The 27,182-nt window shown below is 36.1% G+C and overlaps 1 protein-coding gene and 2 long non-coding RNA genes across 4 annotated transcripts in view; 2 read left to right on the top strand and 1 right to left on the bottom strand.

Annotated features, from left to right (window-relative positions):
- waplb (WAPL cohesin release factor b) overlaps nt 1-27,182 on the bottom strand; it is a 119,738-nt gene that overhangs the window by 72,809 nt on the left and 19,747 nt on the right. For both annotated transcript variants that reach the window (XR_015503929.1, XM_087275945.1), the window contains exons 3-5: nt 9,982-10,663; nt 5,784-6,103; nt 596-708 (exon numbers count right to left, since the gene is read on the bottom strand). Coding sequence is in view for 1 of the 2 variants with exons in the window: in XM_087275945.1 (XP_087132071.1) it covers nt 596-708; nt 5,784-6,103; nt 9,982-10,663 (1,115 nt within the window). In the remaining variant the exon portion in view is untranslated. The remainder of the gene's footprint in view (nt 1-595; nt 709-5,783; nt 6,104-9,981; nt 10,664-27,182) is intronic.
- LOC147841307 (uncharacterized) lies at nt 14,821-17,050 on the top strand. Its single transcript, XR_015503942.1, has 3 exons — nt 14,821-14,869; nt 16,147-16,180; nt 16,993-17,050. It is a non-coding gene; the product is annotated as an uncharacterized LOC147841307 (long non-coding RNA).
- Nucleotides 17,142-20,176, top strand: LOC147841306 (uncharacterized). Its single transcript, XR_015503937.1, has 3 exons — nt 17,142-17,289; nt 17,401-17,477; nt 18,797-20,176. It is a non-coding gene; the product is annotated as an uncharacterized LOC147841306 (long non-coding RNA).

Raw genomic sequence — 27,182 nt, 5'->3', positions numbered from 1 at the left:
AGGCAGGGAGGGGTTTTGTGCTCGTGCATGGTGCGCTCAGTTTCACGCTCATTCAGATGTACAAAAGAATATGCGTGAGATTCGGCGTACGCAGTGTTTCATACATCTAAATTTTTTTCTGCGTACGAACATTTACAGCTTTGTTCGTACGCAATGTTTTAGTATGATTTCCACACAAGTCTTAGTACATGAGGCCCCTGGTTCGCATGTTCGCCATAATAATAGCTTTTTGCGCATAGACATCTATGACAGTAGTTTCTAACTGTGTTGACGGTTTATGTGCATCATATTCGTTGTTGTGTTAGTAAATGTCTTTTTGCACACAGTTTGTGTTTTGTCTGACAGACTTCACTCCTGTCATTTTACTCTGCCGCCCCACCTCTTGCTTGCCAATGATGTGCAGGTAAAGCGAGTTTGCATCTGTAAACACAGCGCTACCTCTGTTCAAAAAATGTATTGCGATTTGTTCAGCATTTCAACCGGTTTGAATCGTCACTTATTTGAACCAATTTTCAACCGGCTCACGGTAAATCGTTACATCCCTAAATGTACTGGCATTACAAACCTGAATGGCAGAAAAGAAAAAGAACCTCACCTTCTTTGGCCCACTGAAGATCCTCCGGCTTTCCTTGGCTTTCTCCTGAGCTTTGACCTGAGGTTTCCTCACTGTCTCAAAGGGGAAGGGGATGTCTGGAAACTCCAAAGGATCTTTAAAACACACATATGAAAAAACATCTGTGTACAGTTGCAGTCAGAATTATTAAACCTCGTGAATTATCAGCCCCCTGAGAAGATTTTTTTCAACACATTTCTAACCATAATAGTTTTAATAACTCATTTCTAATAACTGATTCAATTTATCTTTGCCATGATGACAGCAAATAATATTTTACTGGGTATATTTCTTCTATACATCTTAATGTGATATTTAAAGGCTTAACTAGGAAGGACAGGGTAATTAGGCAAGTTATTGTGTAACGATGGTTTGTTCTGTAGACTATCAAAAAAATTAGCTTAAAGGTGTAATAATATTGACCTTAAAATTATTATTTAAAAAATAAAATAAAATAAAACAAGACTTTCTTCTGAAGAAAAAATATTATCAGACATACTGTGAAAATTTCCTCGCTCAATTAAACATCATTAGGATAATATTTAAAAAGAAAATAATTCTGATAATTAATAATCTGTACTTCTGCCATCATCTAAGCTGCATTCATATTGCACACAAAAGTGGGCAAATATTTTGTGTATAATGTGAATTATATATTTATTCTTCCTTTCATAGCATTGTGAAGAGGCCTCTAAAGCAGGCACAGATCCAATGTTTTGTATTTATGAGACTTTAAAATCACTCTGGATCAATATTTAATCAAAATTCTGGCTAATGGTAGACTCTCCAAATATTATACCCATTTTATTTATTTATTGCCAGTCAATTGAAATAGAAGAGAGCTGAGATTTCATTCTTTGGGAAAAAGAATAAACATACTGTATCTGATAATTTTCCAAATTAATCAATATCGAGTTAAAACTATATCAAATTTATATGATCTGTGTTATTGCTTAGTCCTGAAGAAAACGGCACCAATTATCATTGTAGTTGGCCTATTAATGACAGAATCTGAATAAAGTGGGCCTATTCGGATCTATTTTCTGCTATTTGCTTGATTTATTTATTTGTTAGAAGAGGAATAACTCAATATTGTAACTAACTACAAAAGCAGAGTTGCCATTCAAAGTTTTTTCGGCAAACAGTGATTTTTATTCATCAACTTTCAGAATGTTATATATTGACGATGAGGGCAGGGGTCAACTTTTTCAGCAAGTTTATTTTGTCTAATTCATGCTTCAGTGAATCAAATTTATGTATTTATTTAATTACATATAATTTATAAATAAAACATATTTAAGTTTTCAGTGTTTTGAGGAAAATGTTGTGTATTATAAGTTCAAACTATAAATTAATTAGATTACGCATCTAATTTGACTTTACTTTTAGGCTATATGTAGGTACAAACAAGAAAAGTCTTGTCTTCTTGTGAACACTTACGATTTCTATCTATTTCTATCGTTGCTTTACATCTACTGGTTTCAGGTTGTTGAATAACTTTTTTTGTAACAAACTGATTGCCACGATTATGCATTCACAATGGTAAGAACCATCTTAGGGCTGGTAAAATGTTTATTTATCCAATTATAATCTTTATTACTATTATTATTATTATTATTATTTAAAATACAAATCAAAGAAAACTACTTCTCACTAATAAAGCACTGAAAAAATGTTTACCAAAACATTTTAAAAATATATATTTTAGAACTGTAAATACCGTGATACTGTTAACTATCATGATATTGTGAAATTGTGATATTTACATCCAAGGATATCATACTGTCAGAATCTTATATTGGCCCATATAATAAATAATAATAGCTATAATAAAGGGGCTATGTGACAGTACAAACATTTGGCTGTGACTGTTTGTGCTTTCACACCTAGACGTTTGTTTTGGAGCCCGTCTCATTCACCCAGTTAGCACGGTTCATTTGATATATGTGAATCCTGCAATCACGCTCGGATCCTAGCTGAAACAATCGGCCTGAATGAGGTGGTCTCGGGCTTACTGAAACTCTGGAGCGGATCGATTGTAGTGAGAAAGCCATATTATCCAACGAACAAACAAACCAGGCTATATCAAAGTGTATTATGGTTGTGTAATAGCCATACGGCTACATGAAGAGAGAATTAAGAGTATAGCGGGATGCCATCATTCCTACTGGTAAATGTGCGTTTAATGTCGGATATAAAAGTGAAACATGCTGAAATCATACAGAGTGCTGTTTATCCATTAGGAAAATTGACGAATTACTTTCTGATATTTTTTTCATATTTTAATCTCATAATATTTTGTATTAGGTCTCTTGTTTTGTTCATTTCTGCATTCTTCTTTAAAGAAAGATTAACATTGATCTGCTTCATGATCTGAGCAGTTTCGGTTCATAATTCTAGCCAACGCTGTTTTTTTATATAGATTGATTAATGCAATAGATGGATTTTATACAAAACATGACAACTGAAATGAGGCTATGAGAAAGTCTGACCTTTCTGATTTATATTTGGTGACAATATGGGTGTCAAAATTAAAGTGTGCATTTTCGCTTGCATATAATATAAATATTAGGGGCGTCAAAATTAATTGATTCTTCGGTGCACAGTGATGCAGACACACACAATTCACTAATTATCCTAACTGGTTATAATGTACTAGACTTCATTTATCTCATATGCGCTATGTCGCTGTAGCTGACTATGGCGAGGGGGGGGCGAGCTCAAGTATTTACAAAGCTCCAACAACTTAAAAACGCAGAAACTCTGCACAATTTCACTGTGTGTGTAATAGCTAGACAGTCTTTCACTGACACTTTCACTGCGATTAAGAACATGAAAGTAAACCCCATTTCTCTCTCTCCATTTAACCTGCTGGCGTGACGTTTTCTCTCCTCTTGGCTGTTTCAGCGATACTTCTGAATACAGACACAAGTGCGTGTCTGCAGAGCGAGTTTTCTCTTCTGTGTCATGGATCAGCTGTGATTGCCGCTGCCATTTACTCGTATGTGAACAGCGCCAGATGGGTTAGAGCAAATAGCAGCCCTTACTGTTGAGCACGTGACCAATCAAAGGGGTGTAAGAAAGAACTCGCTAGGTAATGCTCAGAAAGCGAGCAGGATATTTGTGTTTGTTTATTTGCTATAAATGCTCATGCTGTTCTGTGCATGTACTTGAGACGAGAAACGCAGCGCTCAGAAATGGTTTAAAACAGTTGTCATGTCAGCTTGCCGCAGTAAACAAAGCCAAGTCCGTAATGCTTGCCCGCCTTCATGCTCTTCTTATTGGCCCACCACTGCTCTGGCACTGAAATATCAGCTGTCAATCACTCAGTCAATCCTGGCTTGCAACGACAGAGAGAGCTACTACCGCGAAAAACTGTAAAGCGCTGAAGATAAGAATGAAGATAACAAGGACATATTTTGTTTTAGAAACCATTTAGTTACAAATAATGACACATCTTACTAGTGACCATGTGCTGAATGTTAATCCACCATTTACACTTTTCCAAGAGTGAATAAAAGACTTCCATTGGCTTGAAGTCCGCTATGAAAAGTCTGTGGGATGGAATTTTCAGGTTACTATTTGCCACATCTAGCACGAGAGGTTCTGTTTAATCCTTCATATAATCGCCAGATGCTGTCAGCCATGCAAGTGGCAGCTATATGTCAAATTTAACACCACGTACACCATCGCAAACGTGCTTGCACTGAGTAAACTAATATCGCTGCTCATAAAAAGACCGGTATTGCTATTAACATGATGTATGCATATAATAAGGTACAGTATATGTCAAAAGCATCAGTGCAATATCAGACACCACCCGTGAGAACAGCACAGTTATACCGTTAACAGATTATTTATGTCAAGCAGTGCGTGCAGGGCCGGTGAGCGGTCTGTGTACCTTTTGATCACTCAGTTATGTTAAAAAAAAAATCTATTTTCTTGTGATAACGAGATTTCATTGAGAAATATTTCTCACGCTTGCATATATATAAATTGTTGCTTGTTAGTTTGATTCCAGTTGATTTCAAATGCAATAAATACGTTTGAATAAAACTTGTAGTGACGGTGCTTATAATTGGTGGGTGCGACTAAATTTTGGCTGATGCGCCTAAATTTTTGAAGTTAAGAGCACCGATGCTACCAAGCAAAAAGGTCAATTTCGAGCCCTGATATATCTGACTGTTTGTATTAAAGAACAAAGTTGTATTACAAACAGTATATGAAAATAAATAAAATTACACATTTTAATACAAGAAATTATGTGCTGTGGAGAAAATATAAAAAAGTGTATGGAAAGCATCATTGGTGGATCGTGATGCACTAAGATATCGAATTGAACCGAATCGATGGCATAGTAATCGTAACCGAAGAGAACAGTGAGACCAGTGTAGGTTCCCATCTCTAATAACTATATAATATAATACAATCGTATTTTATTTTATGCCAGTTGTATTTAAAGAAAAGTTATGCTGAATTTATGTTTGGCTTTTGACACATTATTTAAAATATGTGGGTAAAAAATAGCTATTGACTTGGTGGAGCCATTGAAAATTGTGGCAGGGCAAGAAAAATCTGAACCACTGGCCCAATCAGGCCAGTAGAAAAAATCATTATCGTTGAACCCTGCTGATTTAGACAGCATAATTATTAACTCTAAGGAAAATATAACATGCCATATAGTTTTACTAACATCCTATTTTGTGATAAAGTTGTGTCAAATTGTAAAAGCTAAGAATTTAAACTACTCGATTATTTTAATTTGGCCTTCCAAAACTACTGTGGCCAATATGTTGGTGCATATTTTGTTTGTAGTCCACACTTTAATCATTTTACAATTATGTCATCATGAGTAAAAAGGAACTTGATATGTTTTGGCTAATGACCCCACAAGTTCATTGGTTTCGATTATTATGAGGATATGGAAGATCAAGATCTCTATGACAGGCATAAAAAGTGGATTACAAAAAGATATATAGAAAACATCAGAAATAAACAGAAATAATGGTGCACACAATAGACACAAACTAGGTCTATTCTTGAAGACATTGATAGATAAGAGGGAAAATAATCTGTTCAGCTTTACAATGGATTTATGCAGGCACTGCTAGGTAAACAGAAGCAAAAACTAGATCTCCAGAAATCTCCAGTGTTGAGTGTAAATACTGACCGTGTTTAAGGCTGTGACCTGCAGTATAACTGCTATGGGAGCTCTGCATCTCTCTGGGCGGAGGACTGTCAACATTTGTGTCTATAGACAGCAGAGGCTCTGCCTCGGCCGCTGCCATCCTCTTGGCTCTCCTTCTGTGAGAGGAACCCTCCTCTTCTTCACTGTCACTCTCGCTCAAGTCATCAAAGCCGAAGTATTTGATCCTGTAGCTCGAGCTTCCTGAAGCAGAGTCGTCGTCGTCAGCCACAGCATCAGTGTCATCAAACCCGAAGAGCTCCAGCTTACTGCTCTTCATTTTGCTCTGCGTGGGTCGAGATCGACTAGAAACCCCACAGAAAAAAAAAACAAAAAAAAAAAAACAGTCAGACTTTCATACATGTTGACTTCAAATCAAACATAAAAGAATGAGGGCATTTGAGGCAACCAAGGAATCATAAGTCTGACTTGAATTCCATTTTAATTTGACCTGAATATACACGATTCTGTTTTACTTTATGTTAGGTAAGCCTGGGCCGTTAAACGATATCATATTAAAATTTAATAATCAAAATTAAAGCGTACAGATCGCTTATAATATACATATACCAGTGTTTCCTCTAGGATTTTTTCCAGCTGTGGCGGCAGGTCTTTTACAGAAATCTACCAACTACCCATGGCGTTATTTCCATGACAAATGGAGAAATGTTGTGAGTGCAGTATTACAAGTCGAGATCACATTTATGTAATACAAGCATGCAAATCTTTTTGCTAGCGCGCCGATTTCTTCTATTCGTGCACAAAACTTCTTGCAAGCCCTTAAATATACGCTGCTCAAGTGCAGATCTTCTTGTGCGCTCTCAAATAAACATTTATGTAATAAGTATGTCTCCAACATTCATAAGATTTGCTAGGAATATTTATGAATTTCTCCAATAGACACCTACAGAGCGGCATTAATGAGTCCTGAAGTAAAGTGAAACAGCAATAAACTCCAGCAAGATAAAGTTATTGTATGCAGAACCAAAGACCTTTATCTATAAATAAAGTATAATTGTGGAAAATGTGTTCATCTTAACTGAAAGCTATGTTGTGTTTGATGGCCTCACGCATCACGCACCTGTCAGTCTGTCAGCATGTCACCTTAAAAGGTTAAACAAATAACGCACAGTGCTACTAGGGTTACATAAGTGTTACAAGGGTTACTAAGTGTTATAATACACTTACCTCTTAATGCGTTTTGGTGCAATTATAACCCGCTATTAAAAAAACAAAAACAACACTGACTGAATGTTTAGAATGAGAAGCTGTAATGTAGCCGCAGCGGGATGAATTTTGGTGTGGCGCCCCGCCATGGCAGAATGAATGTAGCGGAAACCATGTATCCATATAAAATACAATTGTTTTTTTTTGGTTTGTTTTTTTAACAATTGGTTGTATTTAAATAAAAGTTATGCTGAAGTTATGTTTGGCTTTTGATACATTATTTAAAACATACGATTAAAATAGCTATTAACTTTATTTATTTATTTTTTTGGGTGGGGTCAGTGACAGGCATGTAAAACCCTAAATCCCAATACTGACCCAATCTGGGTGACATGATTCTGTTTTACTTTGTATTATGAAGTGAATTCTTATGTTTTCATTTTAATAGGTTGATTATAAAATGTAAAACATTATATAATGAATTAGTTAAAATGATTAAACAAATGTTTTCTATGTATTTAGAAATAACTGCGGATATTATATATAGCAACTTTGTAATACAGTTTGATATATTTACCTTCGGCTCACAGCCCTTAATCAAGTTTGGTTTTTGGCTCTTTATAAAAAAAGTTTTGGGCACTCATGGTTTAGAGCTTTCTCAAAGAATATAAAAAATATATATGTGAAATAAAACAAATGTAGCTCTAGTAAACAAAATCCCAAAAAAAGACACTAGCTAAAATATTGTTTAAAATCAGGCAGCTTTTATTTTTGTAATATACTCTCCAATATCAGAAAGCAGTCCACCAACCTGGGGCTTTAGTGCATCAGAGAAATGTCTTTATAGCTTTTTATTAATAACAAAAAAATTATAATAAATCAAACATGTATTTAATCATGGCATTAGGTTCATTTACAGCTGAACCCCTTTAGAAAAAAAAGTTGTTGTTAATATTATTAAATAATATAACAGTCGTATACTACTATACCTTTTGTAATTTGAGTGCTACTTGCTTAACAATTTGAATAGGTTTAGGTTTTTATGCTGCCAAGAGGAACATCTGACATTTACACAATGTAAAATGTAAAGACGCAATTCTGCGAAGTGAACTTGGTGGAAAAAAAGGGCTAGCCTAATGGCCCTAATGGCGCAGCATGAGCACAAATTATATTTTTAAAAATACACTTCATCTTCAGCGTGATGCAAAGCCGCCAGTTGAGTAATTCTGCTTATGGATGGTATGATGGGACAGCAGTTTTTGCCGTTAAAGAGCTGATTAGTGGACCAGGGGGGCCAAGTCACTACACTATTATCCACAGGCTACAGCTGAGCATTCGGGGTTTCATAGTCAAGTCATAGTCAGTTACATGAGCACAGAGGGCACGTTTCACATACTCCGTTCTACACCATGTAAAAAATTATCTCGCAAGTTTTGCATCTTTGAAAGGGCTCTCGGGCAGTATGCTTAGACATTCTGTCTGAATGGGGAAACATCAAATTCTCCAAAACTTTTTTTGTTTGTCAAGCTTACGATTACATTAAAATATTTAAAATCACCAATAAGATTAAACAAAAATTGTCTCATAAGTTTTGTTTCTAAATCTTCAAATCAAAACAAATCAGCATTTTTTTCAGGTTGCCTGAGTTAAAATGCATGATGACTCGAAAGAACGAGATCACGACACCAACCTTATTTATAGCCGTTTTACACATTATCATTCTCTTATGAATAATGGTCTGATCGCGCTGGCCTTCTGAAGTAAATCATAACTTGGTCTTGATGGCGAATCTCCTACAGAAATGACAGCAACTCTTTGTTTACTAGTTTGTGGGACGTTTGAGTAGTTGCTGTCATGTGGTTTGTTTTTGGCAGATTGGACTGTTCCTTGTGACTTTGTATTTAAGTGGGGTTGGTTCATTTAAAAGTAGAGCTTTATTAGAAAGATTTAATTTGTCTGTGAAGCAAGTATTCACTGAGATTCTAGTGTGTTTGTTCACCACAAAAACTGTCATAAAAGCACACGTCAGTTGACTGTGCTCCACTGCTCTTGCACTGCTCCGTGCACCAACAAACCACTCTTGCATAGCCATTCCAATCAATGGTGAGCGAAAGCGAAACCAGCGTGCGGAACACTGATTGCCATTTTTTCGATTTATGCCAAAAACTGAAAATTTAGTGCATCCATAATAAAATGTAGATTAAAAAAAAAACAGATGAAACCCACTGGTCCTATGGGGATTAAACCAGCAATTCTTTGCTTGGGAGTTGGTTGCTCAAACAACGAGGCTAAAGACCATGGCCCCTAGCTTCAGTCAATAGAGCACCTTTTAAGGTCAGAGGAGTGAGGTTTACCTGCATAGCACTTCGCTAGATAGCCACTGTTACCATCATCCTTCTAAACCTCACTCGGATCCCTGACGAGCCCCCATGTGAAAACAACAGGTCCTACTGCACCCAACCCATGCTGAGCTGAGATCAAACTGGCGATACTTTGCATGTAAGTCAGTTGCTCTAACAAGGAGGCTAAAGACCATAGCCCCTAGCTTATCACTATAGCACCTTTTAAGATCAGAGGAGTGAGGTTTACCTATATAGCACTTTGCTAGGTAGCCACTGTTACACTCACCCCCCCAAACCTTACTCCGATCCCGGATGAGCCCCCATGTGAAACCCACCATTCCAACTGCACCCAACCCCACTGAGCTGGAAATGGCAATTATTTGCATGGGAGTCAGTTTCTCTAACAAGGAGGCTAAAGACCATGGCCCTTCTTCTTCATGGCCCTAGCTTCTGTTGCTGACCTTCGTTACATAGACAATAAAACAGACTTTACATGGTTCTATCAACTATCAACTTAATGCAAAAATAGCTAAGTATTCAGAATGAGATGCTCCATGATATAAGATATACAGATATAATCAATCTTCTTAAAAACAGTATGAATAACAACTGAAAATAATGCTGTGAAATGCCTTTAATATGATTTGAATAATATTAGTTTAGCAAGCTATTACCTCAAAGGTTTGCTTTCCGTCTCAGTCTTCTTCTTCAGTCTTCCTTCATCTCCTGGACCAGACGCTTGGGTACTGGCTGTGTACTCCTCTACACTGCGGTCCATAGAGTCCTGAAAGGTGACGTTAAACATGGATACACAAGATGGGTGCAACACTGTAAAGTCTCTCGTCCGACCTCTGTTCGTTGTTTTACTAGCATTGTCAGTCCCAATGGTCTGTAACACTCCTGTGGAGATATGACTGGAAGCACTTCCGCTCCCATCAGCTCCACCAGGCTGTTTGCCTTTATTGGGTCTGCAGTACGTTCTGCAGTTAGGCGCCCTGAGCACAGACTGAGAGTGGTCCTCGCTTTCAGACGGCTCAACAGGAACATTAAATTCCCCTTGGTGGAAGTTGTCTAACCGAGTCTCAGTGGAGGATTTGCCCTGAATGTTGCTGTGACTGTAACTACTGGATGCCCACAACATAGAAGATGACTCTTTAGGTGCAGTAAAGAGGGATGTAGAACGTGCCCCTAGACCAACCACAGCGCTCCAGGCATCATACGAATCCTTGTCCTCTGTTTTTTCAGACTTTAATGTTGTGGTCTGGGCAAGAGGTCGTGTGTCACATTCAGAAGGGTTTTTGTACCATGAGTAGCTGTGGCGATCTGTGCTCTCGGCAGGCCAACTTGGGGTCTTTCCTAAAGAAATGAAAGCAAGCAGAAAAAAAATCAGTTAGTCTGATCAGGTGACAGAATTCAAGTGAACTCAACCAATTTCAAGTGCCTGATAAAAGCAAATTAAAGTGAGCAACTGCAAAGATAAATTTGTCATCTTCAACAGAACATTAATCTATCTGTAGCTACTAATTACTTTTAAAATATATATACTGTTATTAAAACTATCCAGAACAGTCAACATTTGAAGTGGATTAAAAAAAAAAAAAACAGGAATGGTGTTGTTAAACGATTTAGGTCAATTTTGTTGGTTTTGAACTAGGGCTGCACGATATTGGAAAAAATTGACATTGAGATTTTTTATTTCTCTGCGATATATATTGCAATATTTATATATATACTTAAGATATACTTTTGCACACATTACATACAGTATCACTGTTTTATCTGCTGCACCACTGACTGTTAAATTCTTCCACAAAGAAGTGACGGGAAGCTATGCTAAGGTTAACTAGCTTAGCATATATCTTGCTGTCTGCAAATCAAAGTAATTTAAACGTACCATAAAACTCCTATAAGTGCATACAATTCGACACAACTACACAAGCATCGTTTTAACCTTTATAACCAAACGTTAACGTTACACAGTCAACAGCCTATTGTTACCGCGTTACAGAGCTAACTTATGTAAACAGAGAGCAACAGATTGCAGACGTCAATAATGCAGCGTAATGGAATAATATACCGATCAAACTGTGAAGCAGCAGCCTGCGTCAGTGTGGAGCAGCAGCCTGCGTCAGTCACCATTTACCCTGGCCCCACTCGACTCCTGAACGTCTGTCTCACTCACTCGGGCATGCACTGCGGTCTCATGAGGAAACGCAGCTTTTCGATATAATATTTTTCTTGTTCCTGAATACAAATAATTTTTCAAGTATTTGTTCGAAATAAGTATTGGCAAAAACACGCTATTCGTGCTTATATACCGTATTCGGGTTCGGCTCCACCCATATCTATATATATATATATATATATATATATATTTTTTTTTTTTTTTTTTTGCATCACACCTCCTGCGATGTGACTATTTCTGATGCGCACATTGCGATTTCGATGCTGAAACGATGTATCGTGCAGCCCTATTTTGAACCACTTCTAATATCGAATTCTGTATGTTTGTTGATTCTTTTACTATAAGAGGACAGGTTATGAAAAAAAAATACTTACTAGGGCTGGGACGATGCATTAATCAAGGTCTTGTGTTTTGTTAAAAATATTTGGACTTTTGGAATGCATAGCGATTCTCTTTGGAATTGATTCTGAACTTGGTTTTAACAGTAGGTGCCACTCTAGGCTAGTTTGTAACCATTCACTAAAATGCTCAAAAAGAAAAGGTTGTACATTCGTGTTGTACTTTGTCTAAACATTGTACACTGTATGTTGCTAAGCAGCGCAAACAGATGTCAAATAGTGGGTCTTTGTAGCCTCATAGAAAGTAATGTTTTACTGTACAACTGTAAAAAAAAAAAATGTGGCGCCGCACTTTAGATTCCGTGTGCAATGAAGTGTGCTGTTTTAAAGTCAATCCTGAAAGTCATCACTCAAAATACAATACACAATACCCCATAATAACAATTTGAAAAAAGATTTTTTGAAATTGTTGTAAATTTATTAAAAATGAAAACGTTAAAACAAAAAAAATATTTACATAAGTATTCACAGCCTTTGTTCAATTTTTTGTTGATCTACCTTTGGCAGCAATTTTTTGCCTCAAGTCTTTTTGAATTTATTGCCACAAGCTTGACACCTGTCTTTGGGAATTTTTGCCCATTCCTCTTTGTCATTATGGGATATTGCGTGTATACTTGAGGAAATAAAGTAATTTAATCCATTTTGGAATAAGACTGTAACATAAAAAAATGTGGAAAAAATAAAAGCACTATGAATACGATGCACTGTACATTATGTGGTCAACTTGCACTTGCAACTCGACAGTTTTGTAATGGAATTAATGTAAACAGCTCACTATGAGCATCTCATTCTTGTAATCACGTCAAGGGCACCTGTGATGAAAATCATCTTTCGAAAGCTATTTGGGCAGAACTGTGTGTAGTTATTAGGCTTGGGCGGTATCCAAATTTTGATACCGTCAAACCGCCTTCATATTTTACCCCGGTTTCCGGTATTACCGGCGTAATAAAAAAATTATGACGTAGGGCAGACAGCGTCATCAAACTGTTGGCTTGAGCCTAAACCATTCAGAAACTGAATACCTTCTATGCGATCTTATGCTCGCGGTCAGAGAGAGAGAGAGAGAGAGAGATAGAGAGAGAGAGAGAGAGAGAGAGAGAGAGAGAGAGAGAGACAAGCGACGCACACCACCTCTCTCTCTCTCTCACACACACACACACACACACACACACACACACACACACATCTCTCCCGCGATTTATTCAGAAATTTACTCCCACACCATAAGAAATCTGGCCGGCTCCCGCGGTACTGCAGCGGGAATGCAGAGCTGTAATCGGGCCATAAAAATATACCCGATAGGTCCCGAGTCCGACAGGTACATTTTGATTGACAGCTTTATAAAGCCCGAACCCATTTACAGCCCGACATTATTCAAATGTGCTCATGCACACAGCTCTATTGCATTTTTTCAAGAATGAGTCATTTATATGTTTTAACATCATTTATTCGTAACAAACGTAGACTAGGCTATATGCCACTTGAAAGTTGGAACAAAGAAATAGCTAAAGTAAGTCCTCTGTAACATCGTAACATATCAGCACTCTATAGGTCTAGGTAGATGCACTTAGCCTTTAAATTGGCCAACACACAAATGAAAAAAATCTTGCTTAACAAATCAAATTAAAATAAACTTTAAAAAATGACGGGTATTTTGGCAATAACGAAATTAAGATAAAGGCTCTGCAAGGTTTGTTTCTCCACTTCTCTTCACAATCTGGCATTAAGGCGGCGGTGAAGCTGAATATTAAAAGAATAATGCCACCATTAGCCTGTATACTCTGTCTACATTATGATTATATGGTTTAATTAATATTTATTTATAACTGAAAAAACCCTTTACTCACCAAGATTAGGCTACGTGTGTTTGTGGAGGAACATTATTAAATCCACAGGCTTTAGCGCAGCCCTGCGCTCACAGGGTCCAGCAGCTGAACACCCTTTCCTGCGGCTACAGGCCGAGATGCAGAGTTCTGATCCGGCTGATTTTGCAAGTTTTGGGTTGGATTGTTTGTTCATCTTCTACCAGTCAGGAACATCCATTTAATTTTCCATGACAGCAGTTTCACTGTAGCGAGAGGCCTCGTCTTTTTACCTGTCAGCTTGCGGTTTAGGGCTCTACCGTAATACGCAGTGTATGAGCGACCGCGAAATACCTGCGGCTGGAATGCGCTCTTTCTGAGCTAGTGACTGGCTTGACCGCCGTAATAATTCGCTTTTTTTACTACTTCATCATCATTTGTTTCACCTTTGCAGGGATGGATTTTAATGCAGGGATTTGGATTTTTTCGGGTCTTGCTGGGTTCGGGCAAAGATCTTCAGCTCTAATGCAGACCTCTCGTTCATATTAACTACGTCTCCCTTCTGTTCAGTCGAAACTCCCAAACTGCAGGACACTTTGAAGCGCGACACGTCACGTCACCTCTCCCTCTCCCCCTCCCTCTTCCTCTCTCTCTCTCCTCCACACTGTCCCGTGATGACAACCACACATACGTTTTATAGGCATTAAATAAAGGATATTTAATATTTTATGATGGTATAACGGTATTGAAACTGACACCGTTGCTATTTTTAGATCCCGCGGTATACCATAATACCGAAATACCGCCCAAGCCTAGTAGGTATAGTGTGTCCATGGTTATATTGGGGTGAATTTAATTCCTGACTTTAAAAAGGATCTATATCCCTCCCATTTTGAGGCCCACCGATATGTAACATTGAAATGCGCTTTACACACACACCAAATTGATTCACAGCCAGGTATTAACATGTCTCCATAGTAACGCATGTAATAATATCAACAACACAGGGCATGCACAAAGATACTAGGACCAAAAGATTTGTTCAGATCATTGTGATCAGCATGCGTACTGGGTGGTGATTTCCCATCCCCCATCCCGAGTCACAACCAACCGCCACCCAGCACCGCCATTGAAGGACAGGATTTCATATTGAGAAGATGTACTGCTGTAAATCAAGGTAAACTTTTCGTTTTAATTACTACTTTGATTTTATTTGTATAGTATCAGTAATCTGTTTATTTCCTGCACTTTGTGAAATTGTTTGCTGTTTTGTGAACTAATTAATAGCCCATGATGTTGTGACTAAACGTTTTGACCACTGCACGTTATTTGCAATACTGTCTACTTTACTAGATAAGCTATTTTTAGCTGCTTAGTCCTTTTTAATAACTATTAATAATTTGTAAAGTTAGTAGTAATTTGTAAAGTGGGCGTTATGCTCTAAAAGAGCGGGCCGCGCCATTTTAAATGATGCACTGAGAGAGCAAGAGCGCGCGCAATGATCCGTTCAAATAGATGTAAAGTTAACACATAGCTGTAGGTCTACATTTTTAAAAAAGAAAACAAAACCTATTTATCCGCATTACAAATACAGTAACGTTAGTTATCGCTGAACTTTTAGTGGCGCTTTTTGTGACGAAAATATGCGTGTTTTTTTTTTAAGATTTACTTTTATGAGATCACCTGCAGGAAGCAGGTGAGGAGATCAGCTGTGATTCGGTCCGGCGTCAGCGAGCGGCTCATGACCAGACCAGTCGTTTTTCTCCATGATCGCCGGGGCAGCAGCAGTTTTAACCCGCCGAGGCTTTTAGAACATTATAAAGCAGTTTCAGCTCAAAATGGACCCGTGAGTGTCGTAGGTAATTTAGGATTTCGATGCGATTACGATTCGTGTCACTGTATGAGGCAGATACATATTTACACATGATGCTAAAGTGTGCTTATGCTAACAATCCCTATGAAACTTAAAGTTAAACTTATGAAAATGCGAGATATATTTAATTAACTCATTTATTTGTTTTATATGCTATTTGTCTTTTCTTTATGCCGTTTTGAAGGTTTATTCCAGTGTTGCCGTTACGTTATTGAGTGTTTTGTATTGCTGTAATGACAAATAAATCTGACCAGACGCGACTGAATATGTGTGATGGATAACGTTAATGATGAAGTGGTATAACTCGTACAACCAAGCACAGAAACATCCCTTTGTTTGCTCAATATCACACAAAGGCATCAACAAGCCTTTGTTATAAGCAAACTTTCTGTAAAGAAACAGGCTTTGCTAAACCTGTTAGTTTGCATTTTTAAAGAAGGTTTCACTAATTTTTAACAATTTAGGGCAAATAAATTTGAACAATTACAAGGTTGTTTAAAATGTAGCACACCATTAGAGTATTGTGAGTGGCATATTTGGTTTGTAATATCATTATACCCTTTATTTATTTTTTATTTCAGACTACCAGTTTGTGAGCTGATATGCAGTGGAAATGTAAGTTTTGCACTTACACATCAAAGAAAACTTTTTGAACAATACCGCACAAGCCATAGAACATATTCATGAATTGTTCTATTAACGTTACCTTGTCTCCATACTGAGTGTCAGGGTAATTTTAAATTGTTTAATGCATTAAAAGTACATTTAACAAAATTCTCAGCAAAGAACTGCATGATCAAGAATAGTCCGAATATTTTGTCCATTTGAATAATCATCTGAGGACTAGTTAGAAATAGGGTTGTTGTGTTGTGATACCATTAATTTATGTTACAATACTATACCAGCTGAAGTATGGTGATACCAAGTAGTATTGCAATACTGTAATTCATAACTTAAATCCATGAAATAAAGAAAAATGTCAGAATACTACCGTTTACAAACTACAGTGGCACCGCCAGTATCTTGGAGCCATAGTATCACGATACTACCATAGTACCGGTAAACCGTGCAACCCTAGTCAGAAAGTTCAGTGTCCTTTTAAAGACATCAATTGAGACAAATATTTATTCCACTTTTAATGTGCATAAAAGTAAGGCACACCAGCAACAATGCCATGATTATATTTAATCGGGGGTTGTGTTTATTACTGTTTGGTGACAAGTATAGCTCATGCTTTTGATGACAGGCGCCGGGAGTATTTGGCAGCTTTTATTATTAAAGAACATTTAACTATGTCATGTTAAAGTGTAACATCTGTTGCTAAATGGCATTGCATTGTATCATTGCATGTGTTTCTGATTTCTGTTTTTTGTTTTAGAATTTCGCTTAGCCATGTCAATAACACTTTACGTTTTTGTGCACAACAGTGACATCCAGAAGGAAGTCATAGAGGAAACACCAGCTGATGCAAGTGCTGCAGAAGGTTTGTTTTCTTTTCAAAACTTTGTGTGATTTTGTGAATTTGTGTTTTTGAATGTTATTAATGACTAATAATGTTTTGATTGGATCTTTGCAGAATTCAATGGAATATCAGGAAGAAATGTGAGATCCAAGTTCTACGCTGCATTGGACACACACTGCTCGTTTGATTGAAATAAAAAAAAAAAAACAGGAGAAAATTGCAGAAGAAAACTAGAAGAAATTTTCAACATGTTAATTCAAAGGTATTTTTGTGACATCATCTTTGAATCATAATTTGCATTTGATTGCAATAAATTGCATTTGATGTTTTCATTGGGCTATAATGCATGTCTACCTGTCTTTACTTTTTCAAGGTCATCTGGCAGCAGTTCTCCGGGGTCTTTCAGTCCTTTAGAGGGATGAGTCTAAAGAAATTTTCAGGATGTGTTTTGTAAGTAGTATTATTGTTTCTGCTTTCTTAGACTGGAAATGAAGCAGTCATTCCAGTTTACTTCACTTATTAATAAAAATTTTCAATTTTATAAAAATAAAACAAATGCATTTAATGTAAGTATTTGAAAGTAAGAGGGATGTTATATTATGGCCTTTGGAGCAAGAGCATTGCTATGTTGCAAATACAGCAGCTTGTGCCGTCACAGGGTCAGTTAGCTTCATAGGCCAGTGAAGTAATGAATGCATTTCTTTAATTTTTAAACACACTTGTTTTGAAAAGGAGGAAGATTAGCTTGAAAAAAAAATCTTAATAAGTGTAATACCTATGTAATATGTTGAGAGAAATATAATTTCAGTTGAAAGAACCTGCTGGATTAAGATGTAAAAAGATAGTGTTAAAAGCCACAAAGTCAAAGATGCTCCGTATTATAACCAACCCTGTGAAGTCACCTGCTGTGGGATTGTAGGTGGCTGCACTCTTGTTCTAAAAGCCATACTAAAACATCAATTTTCTTATTAAAAAATAGTTATTAATACATTTTTAAAAAGTGTGCTAAATAATGCAAACTTGACTCACTGCTTTAATCTAGCAAAACCAAATGCATTCATGAATCGGTTCCCAATTTATTAAGTTTTCCCTACAAAATATTTATATTGATTATGTAGCACCAATTGGTCTCTCACACATTTGCATTTAATTTCTTGAAAATGTTTTAAAAGTACTTTTACTGCAGTTTGTTTTATTACATTAGTGTTTCTTTAATTAAAAAAATTTATTGTTCCTTTAGAATAGTATCATGTTCAAGATACTGGAATTTAGTACTAATCTCTGCTGCAATTTTAAGCAGCAAATTTCCTGCTAACATTTTAAGCACTTTTGAGCACATTTTTAAACAGCACTGTTTTGCCATTCTGTTCACATGCTTAACAGAAATGACACTCAACAATGCTCAAATGTTAGCAGGAAATGGATGTTTTTAAAATTACTATATGGATTGGTAATAAATTCCACTATCATGACAAGCCTAGTAGAAGCAGTACAGGCAAATCCATCGTGTTGGTCTACATTGAAGAAGGAGCACCATAGCAAGGCCTTCTTATAAGAAGCATTTGAATGTAAAATGTACTATAAACACAAATAGTCATGCTAATAAGCAACTAGTTAATAGGGTAATTGGTTCCTACTAAAGTGTTACTAAATTAAGCACAAGGAATTGTATTTTTTTCACCTCTGCTTTTGGTCTCCTGGCCACTACAGGCTTTATTAGTGCCATTTAGAATATCAAACTTTACTTATTTTTCTTTCTCTATTCATAGGATGTAATTGTAGAGTCGGACTTCAGTGCAGAAGATGTTGGCCTGCTGACTGTCGTGTGTGAAGATGTCTAAAGAACCTCATTATGGATGCAATGTGGGCCTTTATACTGGAAGGAAAAGTGGTTATGGACTTTGCCACATGCAGTATGTCTCTTTTTTTGCTTTGATTTACACACTGAATTCGGACTACCCAAAGACTTTGAGCAATGCATTTGAATTTGTTCAATGTGTGTTGCTTTTGCTGGGAGGGAAGCGTAATGTGTTTTATTCGGCGAGTGCCTATATACTGCTGTGCTTTATGTTTAAAGGTTCAGGTATAATGGCATGTTTAATTACAAAGTGTTGCTTTTTAACATGTTGCTGTTTGCAGTGTTACATTTAGGACTGCAGCATTTTGGTGTTTAAAACACTTTTTTTTTTTTTTTTACCGAAAAAGTGTATTGTGATTTATAGGGTTGTCAAAAGTATTGAGTTTGGTACCAATCGGTACTGAAATAAATAAAAAAAAAAGTCCATCCATTTCCCACTAACATTGCAAGAACTGATTGGCCATTGTGTTCACATGCTCAGTAGATATGACTGATTGGCTTTGAAGGTCATTATTTTTACCACACTTCACTACTGTTCACCAGGTGCAAAGATACAAAGACACTGGATAACTTCAAAGCACTGTCGATCAGTCGATTCATCACCAGATAGCTTATATGTTAGCTTCTAAACAAATCAGCTATCGACATGGCTTTGAAACACTTCAGTGTCTGTGTAACTTTGTTTGGACTCAGTGAAAAATGGTAAACCTATGACAGTCACAGCCAATCACAGTCATTTCTGTTGAGCATGTGAACACAGTGGCCAATTAATGGTGTTTAAGAACGAGCTCAGTAGCACTCAAATGCTGGTGAGTAATGGATATTTTTAATATTTCAGTATTGATTGATGCCAAACTCAATACTTTTGACCACACTAATGTGATATTTTCTGTAGGACAATCTAAACTACACAGTCTAACAAATCAGCTTTAAAGCTAAATATCTGTTCCTCTGTGAGTGTCTATATGCTGCCATGTTTAGAGTGCTGGTGCAATGGCATGTTTAATTACACTAATTCACGTTTAAATTCATGTTTAAATACACTAATCTTTTTTCCAAGTGTCAAGTATTTAAAGTTTTTTTGATAGATTTTTAAACATTTTAGAAAACTTGTGTTTTAGGGTTGAACATGTTTATTATATTTTTTGTCTGTATTGCTATTTACAGTATATTACAGCACTTTACAACAGGTTTTTACAAAACTGTATTGTGTACAAGTGTATTGTGATACTAAAATATCACAAGTGTATTGTGAAATTCTGCTATTTTTGTCAAATAAAATGTTTAAATTTAAGACCTGTATAATGTCATTACTTGTAAGTTGAACTACATATTTTATGTTCAGTTTAATTGAAGAAAATGTGGAAACCGATTGCACGTAGTTTCTTTAGTTGACATTACTTAAAATGGTGGATTAAAGCAATGTTGAGACTACTAGCATTCAAGATGTTAACTGAACATGGTAGAACAGTATTAGTTAAATAGAGTTAATAAAGTAATCTTACTATAAAACCCTAAGTAAGGTTACTAAATAATGACAAGTATGTTAACTAGAATTTTCTATTAAACTTACTTGATTTTTAACAGTTAGTTTACTTTATAAGTTTTAGTTTTCGTACTTCAAGGCAATAATTAAACTTAACTTAAGATTTCCTTGTAAGTTTATATTACAAAAATAAGGCAATCGGTTTCCAAACTTTTTTTAAGTAAACTGAACATGTTAGAATTTACAGTGCAATCATCAAACACGATAAAGAATGAATGTTATAAGTTTAAAACGTTTTGTGTAAATTTAAGATGGTTAAAATTTTTTTTTTTTAAATTCTCATAGCCGCATGTCAGTACAATTATAAAAGAAGACTCTTCAATCTTGGTCTGTGGACGTTAAATCAGGTTTATCAGAAACATAACCTGATTGTTTTTTCTTCATGTCTGTCACTGTGTTGTTTATCTGATGCAGTCAGAGATCGAGGCATACTCCAACAGGCACATGAAAACAGTGGGTGGGGAAAACTAGCTCGTTTGCATCAAAGACAGGCAATAAAACAGCTAAAAAGTTGGTCAGAGCAGAAAATCCTAATAATATGAAAGGAATAATAAATAGTCGGATGGGTGTTTTGAGCTGAAACTTTACAGACACATTCTGGAGAGACAAAAGATGCATCTTAAATCTTGATAAAGGGGTAAAATAGGTGCCCTTTAAACCTTTCCAAACTTCATTATGTTTATGTTAGTCTCAAGTGGTATGTGTAAGCGCTGGTATGTGTAAAGCATACAGTATCACCTGTTGGTTCAAACAAAGCTCAGAATCAATTCAGAGAATCTCAATGCATTCGGAAAAATCTCAGAATCTGTGCAGAATCTATTCCCAATTCACAATACATACATTTATTGTCCAAGCCCTAGTCTGTCCAAATTGTTCTCATGTAAAAAAAAAAAGAAAACATTTGACATCAATTATTGCAAAAAAACAACAACAAAAAACTTGAGGGTCTATTTTTAAATATTTTTTGGTTAAATATCAATGGTCATGAATTATTTAATCAAACAAATAAACTCATCCACTTAAAACATTTACCACCAATACTATTAATATTTATTTTTATAGTAATAACAAAAAATATAATTTAATTGTAAAGCAGAAGCAACGAAAATTGTGCTCACCATTATATGTATTTAATTGTGCAGCCCTAAACAATATACTGACTAGAGCTGCACAATTAATCTTTAAAAGATCGCGATCTCGATTCGACCCCCTAGACGATCTTAATCCAGCATTTCTACGATTCTGTCAATCATATTTTCAAGTTCAGGAGAGAAGAAAAGGCGGCTGCACGAGTCTTTTCATTGTTTCACACACGTTGCTCAGTGACATTGACAACTCCAAATGATGTTAAATGAGTCACATAATGTACTTGTAAGGTATAATTCACCTAAAAATGTCTTTTCTGTCTTCATATAATAATGTTTTCGCGGCCAGGTAAATCACATGTGACAAGAGCTGCTGACTGTGAGCTGTTATAGAGAGGGCAGGCGCGCACTCTACTTAATGATAGACGCACGCGCGTCTACTTTAGTAAACAGAACCTGCATATGTTGCAAGTAAAAGGTAATACAGTTGTAAATAATATTCTGTTTGTGGCACAGAGTGATCGTTTGGCATCCGCGCGCGAAGTATGAACAAGTGCTTAGCAGTCAAAATGACACCAAAAGTGTGCACATTCATTTAAATGATCATATCACATTATGATTACGGCAAGCTTTTGAAATGTTTTTTCTTTTGTAGTGAACCCACAGTTGTGCATGAAAATAAATGTTTACAATGTGAGTATAACTACTCTAGCCTATATATTGTTGAATATAATTTGATAATGGCAAATGTCTGACTTTACCAGTAAATAAATTTGTCTAATATGACAGACTGCAAGCACATATCTCAAACATAATAATTCATCATCAGAATTACTATAAGTAGAATAGAAATATTTATAAAACCAGTAGACCCACACATAATATTATTATCGATGTTGTGCTATATGTTTGTTTTTACCATACCTTTATTTAACATAAACAGAATCGCGAGAAAATCGTGATCTTTATTTTAAGCAAAAAAAAAAAAAAAAAAAAAATCGAGATTCTCATCTTAGCCAGAATCGTGCAGTTCTTATACTTACACAAAGCAAATACAATCTTTCAGTCGGCAAAAGCATTTGATAACTGGAAGGGTATTGAGAAAAAAAATGTATTGCCAACATAAATGTATTTTCTATCCTTATATAAAACATCTCTTATATGATCAGGTTTAAACCAAGCGCAGCTACATTTCATCATTTTCTCTGATTTCATGACTAGTCAAACACAGGCCAGAAGATTATGTCAACACATTTCTAGACATCTTCAAAGCAATAATCACACCTCTGCAGTCATCTGTCTGTCAGACAGCAGTCATTATTTATCATTCTTCTATGTGTTCACTTTCACACCAATAACCGTAATTATGTCTATATATAAATCTACTGAGTTATGAAATGGGGCAAAACACTAAAGTTGGTTTGGAAATGGATCCACAACAACATACAAAATCCCTTTTGAGCTCTACACCAAAGGAAGTGTTTCAGAGACGCTGTTAACTTTAAAAAACATCTATTACACAAGAGCACTTACACAATTTCAGTTAAATCACCACTTTGGTAATTCAGAACATTCCCTATTCATTTGATTGTAAAGAGGAAAATGACAAAACAAGCTGTCGCCATCACCTCTGACAAACTTTGATTAAATAAAAAAAACCTAAATAAGTGCTTATAACAATGCAGAGCGGTTATAGTCATGAAACGAAGCAAAGATTGAATTTTAATAAAATCTTAATCTTAAAAGAATGATGTAACCTATAAAAGGGTTTACCACACCTGATATTAAGTCTATAAAGTATGAAAATGCCAATCAATGGAGACTCACTGACAGGCTGTGAAGAATTCATCATTAATTATTAGTACAAGATTTTGCTTTAAGGAAACGTGACCTGACAGAGATTGATATTACGAACAAAAATAGTTGCCTTACACATCTGTGAAAGGAATCATATTAAAGGCCAGTTCTGTGTAAGGTTTGCTTTTTATACATCACTACAGTATTAAAGGCAAACAGTGGATATTTTTGCCATTGACATTTCACTGAAATAAACATACTGTGACCAACCACTGTCAGAATGAAGTCAGAATGAAGTATGAATAAATTTAATAGTACAGAAGAAAAAAGTAAGGAAAAAAATGCAATGACATTTTGTGGTATGCAAGGTTCTTACACCTTTTCCAACTTCAAACTCCAGCACTTTTCAAGCACTTTCAAGGTGCATTTGTATGCTTTTCCAGCACCTAATAACCACAGTTATTTACGTTTATATATGTTGTATGTACTTTCACATTTATGGCACGTTCCATTGTGCCATTTTAAAAAACACAATATGACATTTCAACTTAAATTCTGGAGTACTTTCGAGCATAGATTTATTGGTATAGTTCACCAAAAAATGATAAAAAAATAAGTAAATAAATATAAAAAGTTCAGTTATTGGATGTTTTTAAGTTTGGTCCCTTTCTACTTAAAGTTTATATCTCACGAAATAAGCTTACAGTCAGATTTTGTTTGTGTGTAGTACCAAACTTTCATGACCAGTCGTTCATGATATTTCATGTGCATTGTTATTGTTTTTACAGTCATTGGATTGGTATTTCAGGTGCAAAGATGCATTAAGGGTGAATGTCTCCTAAATACACATGAAGCTAACAGTGCCAAAACAATATGAATTTCAATTGTGTTAATTAGAATTCTTAAAAACTTAAAACTGTATTTTTACATACCCAATATCTGGAGTCTTTGAATTCAAAACCAAAAAAATCTGAAGTTCTTTAAAATTCTGACTTAAAAAATTAAGTTGTCTTAAACTTTAGATGTTCAATAATCAAATTAAGAAATACAAATTCAAAAATGTATAATAGCTTATAATCAGTATTATTAACTTACAATTGTTAATAATTCAGTTGAACACACTTCAAATTCAGATTGTTTTGGCTTATTATTAGCTCCATAAAATACGCACATGCGGTGAACATTTTGCAATGAAAACTAAAAACCGTCAACAATTTATGCACTCGCACATATGCTCCCAAATATATTTTGAGGTCACATAGATAAAATCGTGCGAATATGCAATCAAAACAGTCACAACTTTGAGCCCTGCAAACTCAAATTCAAGCAGGTTCAAGCACTTTGTCTAAAATCAAAGCACTTTTCTAACCTTGAAAACAATATATTAAAAATCAAGCATTTTCCAGGATTTCCAGCACCCGTAAGAACCCTGGGTATGGTTACCACTAGACTTCAATATACGAATAAAAATGTGGTCTAAACCAGCGGTCTCAAAGCACCGGGGCCCGGACTGGTACCGGGACATGGAACAATTGGTAAGGGGCCGCACAAGAAACCATGAATTATTTCCGTTTTATTTATAATCAAGTGTGAATAATCTTTTATTTTGAAAAATGACTGTATTCTCTCGTTTACATCTCAGTCACCTGAGCACCAAATTTTAACCCACAAACTCGCAAAATGAGTAAGAAACAGATGCATTTGTAAAGTTTCTTTGCGAAAATTAAAATGCCCAGTGAAGCAACCACAAACTGCCCTGGAATGGATCCACAACCCATATATCAACAAATCTGGTCAATCTAGCATTTCTGTGCAAGAAGATCAACTGCTGGAGATCGCCAAATGATGGGCGTCATCTATTTTGAATGCAAGTTCGTTATTTCCAATGAAAGTGTGCCGCTTACATGCGCTTACTGAGAACGACGTGCCTTCCAGGCGCACTCAGTTCCGCGAGTCACTTGACAAGAACTGACCAATCAGCTTCATATTTAAATGGAATACACACATTTCAGTAGACTAATTACCAAACACAGAACACACAAGCACTGCAGCACTTTTTTAATTTTCTCCATAAATACAACTTATATTAGAGTTGTAGAAATGTTTTGTGAAAATGTCAGTTGATTTTCACATAGCAATCTACGTACACCACAATAAAATTATCAAGCGTTGACCAGTCCGTGTTGATTAAAAGGTTGGGGACCACCTTGTTTACATAAAGTATATACATATATAATCCAAAAGGCAATTTGCATTATGTTTCCTCATTTAACCTTCTTTTTTTTTTTTTTGAAGCATCATTTAATTACACAAACAAATGCTAATTGTTTTTCAGTCCTATTTAAAGGGCACCTAGGGTGAAAAATCTACTTTTCAAGCTGTTTGGACAGACATGAGTGTAGGTATAGTGTATAGATCGTCAGATTGGGGTGATATAAACACACCCAGTCCTTTTTTTTTTCAATTTAACAACATAAAACGGTAGACCAATTAAAACGTTTTTTAGATCGACCGCAACTTGCCGTAGGAGTGTGGTCCCCCTGCCCAGCAATATTGATCGACAAGCGCATAACTAGGATCAGTTTGTTTGTTCTTGTCTGCCACTTTCAGCGTATGAATCAAAGCAATTTCACCAAAAGAACACCCTTGCTCTATTTTTAAATGTAAGGCTCATTGGGCTCAACACAAGATCAACATTCACCACATGATTGCTCTTATTGTTTGTAACTTTAGGTGGTTTTGCAAATATGTGTACGTTTCATTGCGTCTTTCTTAAACTTTAGCCGTATGCATTTCTCGCGGTCACAGAAGTTCCGTCATCTTAACTAGGTGCAGCTGGGTAGTGCGAGCGAGTTGCCTCACGTGCGCGTCCCTCCATTAAAAATAAAATAACGAACTTGCCTGCAGATCGCACAACAGAAGCTCTGCTCGGCGACGCGCAACATTTTCAGGGTACACACCACAGCGCTTCAAGTGGGCGGCTATCCGCGGTGCCCAGCGACGACTCAGGATACGGTTCATGTTTCTGCCTCACCACAGAGCACCATCTGAATAGTTTCATAAACATGCGAATGTGCGCGTCTCGTGCGCTATGTGGCGCATCCGTTGACTCAGTCAAAGTTAATTCAGTGTGGGTGGTTATTAGTCTCAGTGTACAAGCTCAGAACTTTGAACTAGCACACAGCTGGCTGGCTCTGTTGGTCTGTGTTTGAGTCATACATGTAGAGCTGAATGCTGGTCCTCTCACTCATGTTGCTTCTCTCTGTCTGCCTGTCTGTTGCCAAACACAAACCCCCTTGTTAAATTGGGCAGGGAGTCAAAACAAATGTTCATGTAAAGCAACACGCCCCTAAAACAGCGAGCTGTGTACACACCCCCAAAATAACACTTTTTAACACAAATCTGAATTGTGTTTTGACTGAACCTAAACTGGCACACGCAGAAGAACCATAATATTAATATTAAATCTTTAAAAAGGGGTAAACTAGGTACCCTTTAATACAGCAAAAATTGTGGTCAACAATATTAAGCCCTATGCACACCAGAATGATTTACTCATGCTTATCGTGACTACACAGTGTCAAAATGAGAATAACCAGGCGTAAAAACACAACTATCCTTTGTTTAAAGGTTATAAACAAACTATCCAAAAATGTAATGCTCTCTTCTTGGAAAAGGAACTGTTTGTTCGTTATAACTGCTCTTTGTAATCATTTTTAAAATAGCAGTACTGTCACAAATGGATTCCTATCATAATCAAAAGCATAGGAAGTCCAAACTCTTATCATGACTCTCTGAATTGGAATCAGATTGTGAAGTCCCTAAAGATTCTCACCCCTAGTAACATTGCATTTCTGTTTTTCATTAAA

The sequence above is a fragment of the Danio rerio genome, chromosome 12 (genome assembly GCF_052040795.2).
Source record: "Danio rerio strain M-AB ecotype USA chromosome 12, GRCz13ab, whole genome shotgun sequence".
Taxonomy (NCBI): Eukaryota; Metazoa; Chordata; class Actinopteri; order Cypriniformes; family Danionidae; genus Danio; species Danio rerio.
This window is presented reverse-complemented; position numbering and strand designations above follow the sequence as displayed.